This window comes from Dipodomys ordii, unplaced genomic scaffold (assembly GCF_000151885.1).
Source record: "Dipodomys ordii isolate 6190 unplaced genomic scaffold, Dord_2.0 Scaffold17, whole genome shotgun sequence".
In the NCBI taxonomy this organism is placed as follows: Eukaryota; Metazoa; Chordata; class Mammalia; order Rodentia; family Heteromyidae; genus Dipodomys; species Dipodomys ordii.
The window spans coordinates 24,976,596-24,982,595 of NW_012267233.1; the positions used below are offsets into that span (position 1 = coordinate 24,976,596).

The following is a 6,000-nucleotide window of genomic DNA, read 5'->3' on the forward strand; positions in this document are numbered from 1 at the left end:
AAACAACTTATATGTCCCCCTTGGACATAACTACTAAGGGATGTAATATATCTGTAATCTACAAAGGTGGTTGAAGAGAACAGATCATTTGTATTGTACGCATATTATTTTAATTGTGTTTCTTGACTCTTCAATAATGCTCTTGAGAAAAATAGTACTTCAGTAAAAAGTGTGTTCCTTTTCTTTTGTGCTTATTTTCAAGGCTTTCTGTGAAACTTTAGAAGAGACTAACTACCATTTACAGAAAGAACTACTTGAAAAGCAAAGAGAAGTGGAATCACTAAAGAAACTGCTCAGTGAAAAGCAACTTCACATAGAAACATTAGAGACCAGAATCAGGTGTGTGGTGATAGTTGCATTTGCGGTTGGACTGGTTCATCTCCTAGTATTTTGGGCTAACTGCCAGTTAGGTTTTGATATCACTTAGGAAGCTTCTGATTCTAAAAGTTAGAGACTCTTGGCTTCCTTATAAATTGGAGAAATTGATTGTTAAGTTAGAAAGCTAAACATTGGAAACATGGGCAACAGGAAAATCAACCTATAGCTGTCCAACCTGGTATTTTTCTTTATTTATTTCAATCTGGTATTTTTCTAAGCTTTTGTATTGACTTCTCACATATAAAAGTTCTATATGAAAGTTCTGATAATCATTTACAGTTAACTATAGCTACTGAATTTCTCTGTGGCTCCCACAGTATACAATTTATTAGCCATGTTGGTCACATTGGACTTAACAGTTAAAAACTAATAATGTTGTATATATTCACAACAACAAATATATATAACTGTTTATTAATAAAAATGACTTTATGCTATAATGTACTTTTAGAACATTGGCTTTAGAACCTGAAGAATCACTGTATGTGTCAGGAACAGATCATGGACAAAGTCTAAGAATGGAATCTTCTGCATTTGAAGTTGATCAGGATGTCTTGGATGAAGAATCTAGGTATATGTTTAGTTTATTACAGCCTAATTTATATAATCAGGGGGAAGTTTTCTAATACTATGTAAAGTATTCTCTATGAAATTCAGTGTTACTGTATCATAAATCTGATGAACAGTTAGATAAAAACCATTACGTTTTCTTTCTCCCTAAAAATTCATCTCCGGCCACAGCCCTAAGTTTTTCATTGCTTACTTTGAAGCTATATCTGAATCAACAGGGGTCTCACAGAATTCATTAGATTTTTGAATCTTGACAAATGAATCCTCTTAATAACCTTCTTTTTCCATTCAGAAGTAGGAAGTATGATAGGAAACCACTCTGCCTAACAGAATGATTGAAAGATTATCTTTCAATCATTGGATATAAGTTGAAGGTAAAATTGTTAATACATAATGATAACATTTGAGCTATAGTATGAGAACCATGTTTAGACTGGTTAAAGGTGAAAATAAACTAGAATCTTATTGGCAAATGGTAGTTTGAAGAGCTAAATTTAAACATATATTCATCAGACTGGGTGGCACTTAAAACATCAGCTATTCAAAAGGCTGAGGCAAGACTCCCATTCCATAAGAAACCGCATGTATAGATCTCCAAAAATATGTACATGGTCCTTAAATTTCTCGTTGAATATTTAAATATTTTTATAGTAAATGTTTAGTCATTCCATAAAGTAAAAGATTTTTAAGGAGAATAATAAAGTGAAATAGTATGGTTCTGTTCTCTTCATTGACATTTTCTCTATTTTTGCAGTGCTAATAATAAGCCACACTTAAGTTCCCATGAAGCTGAAATTGCTGTATCAGACATAGAAGTGGCAGAACTGGCATATAATGCTGAAGAAGACTAACACTATACAAGCAGTGTCCTCCATTTCCACATCTCAGCAACTTGGAATAGAGAGGCAAATACTGTTTGAAAAGAAAGTGGACTGTGAAACCCAGAAAAGCAAGAATGCACATGTATAAAGTTTACATTAAAGAAACTTTTTAAAAAAAATTATTGGAATAGGGAATATATCCATTGCTGCTTTTGTCTTCTATCAGCCTTGTATTTAATACACTGAAAAAAAGTTAGAATTCTTTATCAAGGCTTATGTCTTTAAATACTGTGTATAAATTATCCTGGTGTTTTGCCTGTATATTGCTTCAGTCTAGTGTGCGTGTGTGCACACGTGTATGTGTGTGTGGGAGACAGCAAAAGTGTGTTTTAAATTATCATATTTTTGTCAAATGAAAGTTAATTGCATGTTACTATCTAGGCAATAGTTACTCTGTGTCTTTGACATGACCTACTTTCATAAATCAGTGAACATCATAGTAAAGGTAAAATAAGTTGAGTTTTAAATGCTGATATGTTTATCATCTCTAAATAAAAACTGCTTGTTCCAAATGTCAATACTATTTAAAGGACTTCTCATACCAAAGGGAAACTGTTGTAAAGAGCTATAATCACTTATGTAAAGTAACAAAATAGCCTTGGTTTTAAGAGCCAATTCATTAATAATAAGATACTTGATCCAGATTTATTAATTTGTTATACTCGGTTGTTTTCCCATGCTTTTCATCTTAAACCTCTACCTGTAGATTTGGTCAGTTTGCCTTTCAGAACATTACTCTTTTTGTTAATATAACACAGTCTTTGGAAAATAAAATATTAGACAAAAAAGAGAAAGATTGAAACCATCTATACTGCACAGTTTCCTAACTAGCTTGATTCCTGGCATTGCATCTTTATGTATATGTAAAGTTGTTCTTATACTGTATCATGGCTATTTTTCTTTCTTAAGAAGCCAAGTGATGCACTTTATGATCATTAAACTCTTTTGTGCCAAGTTTAATTGGTAGATTTCTTTATGGAATTAGCTGAATAAAATATGTAGTGCCTTTACTGTTTCACTTTGTACAAACTTTTGTGAGGGTCTGTGAGCCAAGTTTGTGAACAAAAATGTCTATGTTTCAGTTTTGTGTATAGTTATGGAACGTGCCTTGTTTTGTTTCTATAGTTATGTGAAGTTATGTGGTTATTTTCTGTTTATACTTTTTGCTTAATGATATTTGCATTGTAATTGTACTATCATTTGGGAATCCTGGTGGTATATTGAATTAAACTCTAAAAATAATCTTAGTAAGGAATGCAATAACAATACTTTTTTTTCTTTACTATTTAGGAGTTTATAGTATCTGAATGAACATGTCACATTGTGGTTGTTTCAAATTACACTGACAAAAATGAGCACACCGGCTCTTGTTAACTTCCAGTCTTACAAAGGAGACTACTTGTTACCAAAGTATCCAAATTCTAAGTCTCTGTTAAAATGTATTAGTATGTTCTGAATCAGAACATTTTGAACAAAGTGTATTAGGAATGTATTTATTATCCTTACTCAGAAATGAATATAATAATCTGGTCTGTGTATTTATTTTAAATTATTCTAGGTGTTCCAGATAGCTTAAAAAGAACAATCACTGAATATCATTTGAGTCTAATGAAACAAAATGATCTTTGCCAGATTCCAGATATTATAGTGCTACATCTGTTTTAAAAGTACCCAAATACTTATAAAATGTGGCTTTTCAGAAGATTGTATTTAGAGTTCTGGATGGGCAATGAAAAACTGTTAATTAGCTAACACATTATTTATATTTAGAATTTACCTTTTTTTTTACTTTTATAATGTGTTTTCCTTCCAATATTCCATTCATTTAATAAATTATTTTTTCATGATAACAGTAGCTGTGTCACTCCAATGTGGAAAACCATTTCCTCCCTCTACGTTTTGCATTCTCTGTGTCCTCTACAATGCTTACTGGAGATTGAATTCTGTTAAGATTTGCATTTCACAGGTGTGGGATGAGTCTGATTTACTTTCTAAGTTGACACTTTACATCCCTGATCTTCTTTTAAAACTTAGTAGCTGTGAGCAATATACTACAGATGAATTTAGTATTAAAAAAAAACAATGTAATTGAAACAGAAAACCTTTAAATCTTGTACTTCAGCATTTAAGAATTAATTCACATATTGATAATATAGTCAAAAGTTAAATGTTTTGAAATGTGTTTCATCTGCCTACCACACCAAGAATAGCCACATAGAACATATTGATTGAGAAAACTTCCCCAGGTAAGTTACATAGTCCAGTTCAATTGTCACATAGTCCAGTTCAATTGTCATATTCAAAGGAAAGAGTGGATTTAGATTTAAAAATAAGTCTTCTGGTTTTGAAATGGATTTTATTACTTATAAAATTGTGAATTGTGCTAAAATGGATGTGTCCATCCTTTAGATATCCAGAATACCTCAAATCAACCACTGCAGTAATCTTTCAACTGATTTTCTGAAGGCCTCCTGCCTTTACCACACTACAATTCATTCACTATGGTAGTTGATTTTGAACATCTTAAGTCACATCTTGTTTTCTCCTCTTTCCCTAAAGCTATTAAAGAATTCCCATCATGCTGTAAGTAGGATAAAATTCAAACTTCTAAAGCTGTGGCAGTGGCTCAAGTGGTAATGTGTCTGCTTAGCAAGTGCAAGTCTCAGTCCAAACCCTAGTATCACTGAAAACAAAAGACTGTCTTACCTGACATCCAAACATGGTTTCACTTCTGCCAATTGCTCTGATTGTGATACCAACCCACATGGCTGCTTTAGGCTCTGCTCTGTCAAACTCTTCTGCTTTCCAGCTCTGCCACATCCCTTGACCAGAAAGCTGTTTCCAGACTCTACACTGGTGGCTTCTTCAAGTCATAAGATTATTCCTCTACTGGCAACCTACAGTGGTCCTCAGTCACTTAATGGGCTGGTATGGCTCAAGTAGTTTAACCTGTGGTCAAACTTCAGTTCCACCAAAAATTAAAATTGAAAATTCACTGGACCTCAAATTGCTTATTTATATCGTGTGTCTGTCAGAACCGTCACTCCAGGCTTTATACTTTTTGCTCAGCCTTTTTGCTCCCAGTCCAGCTTTCTTCGATTGGAGACAGTCTCTCAGACTTTTCTGCCCTTGCTAACTTAGAACCAGGATCCTCAGCCTCCTGTATAGATAGGATTACATGCACAAATCACTGATGCCCAGATTGTTACTTATTTTTGTTGGTTTCCCAATCCCTTTGAAAAGCAAGGCCCTGTCTATTTTCCTCTAATCTTTGCCTTTCTCCCAGCCATTCTTAGAAGATAATATCACATAGTATGTGCTCAACATTTATGGAATTACTAAGATTATAAAAGCATGAACTGAAGGTTTATTAGAGAAATTAGAATTCAATCAACTACAAAAGATATTTGGAAAGAAAATGTAAGTATTGGGGATTGATATTCTGAACTGTTGTACTAGTAACTGAGGTAGAGATAAAGAGTGAAGGACATTTAAGACCACAGGAAAGATCCCGTTTGGGATATGCTGAATTTGGAATATTGTAAGCAAACCAGGTGAGACTCTTCAGTGCACAGTAGTAATAGAGTAGTCCAAAATTCAATGGAAAGGTCTTAATAGAACTGAGCTCAGAATAATAAAGAGGTATTCCTTCTCTTTATTTTCTTTTTTCTTCTCTTGCCCATTGTACAGTGGTAAAACACACATTAAGAAGTCTTACTTGTTAGCAGGACTTAAAATCAAGAAAAGAAATGCCTGATTCCACATGTGCCATAGTGACAAGCATCATGGAAATATGCCTAATGGGCTCAACTGTCTTATGCAGTTAATTTGCTTTTCATTCAATGAGTAATTTATTGTCACAGAAGATTGTGGCAATCACACAGTAATAGCATAATACAACAAGTTTCACCTATATTCTTTGCTTATTTTAGTAGTATATTGTTTTTAGAGCTAAATTTAAGAGACATAGTAGACAACAAAATGGAAAGTTGGTTCTCACTAGTAATCAAAGAAAAACAACCACAACTTCAAGAAAGCTGTCTGTTCAATTGCAGGAAATTTATTTAATGGTGTTTGTAGTGTAGTAAATGATCTCAGTGAATTGCTGGTGGAACTGTATTAGTTTATTTATTTAATTTATTCTTGTCATTCATGGGCTTGAACCCTGGTC

General features: G+C 33.2%; 1 protein-coding gene across 1 annotated transcript in view; it reads left to right on the forward strand.

The window, feature by feature from the left end:
• Snx16 (sorting nexin 16) overlaps positions 1-3,705 on the forward strand; it is a 36,478-nt gene extending 32,773 nt beyond the window's left edge. Inside the window, exons 6-8 of the mRNA XM_013012589.1 lie at positions 203-339; positions 830-949; positions 1,703-3,705. Coding sequence (XP_012868043.1) covers positions 203-339; positions 830-949; positions 1,703-1,799 — 354 coding nt within the window. The 3' untranslated portion in view covers positions 1,800-3,705. The remainder of the gene's footprint in view (positions 1-202; positions 340-829; positions 950-1,702) is intronic.
• The last annotated feature ends 2,295 nt before the right edge of the window (positions 3,706-6,000 follow it).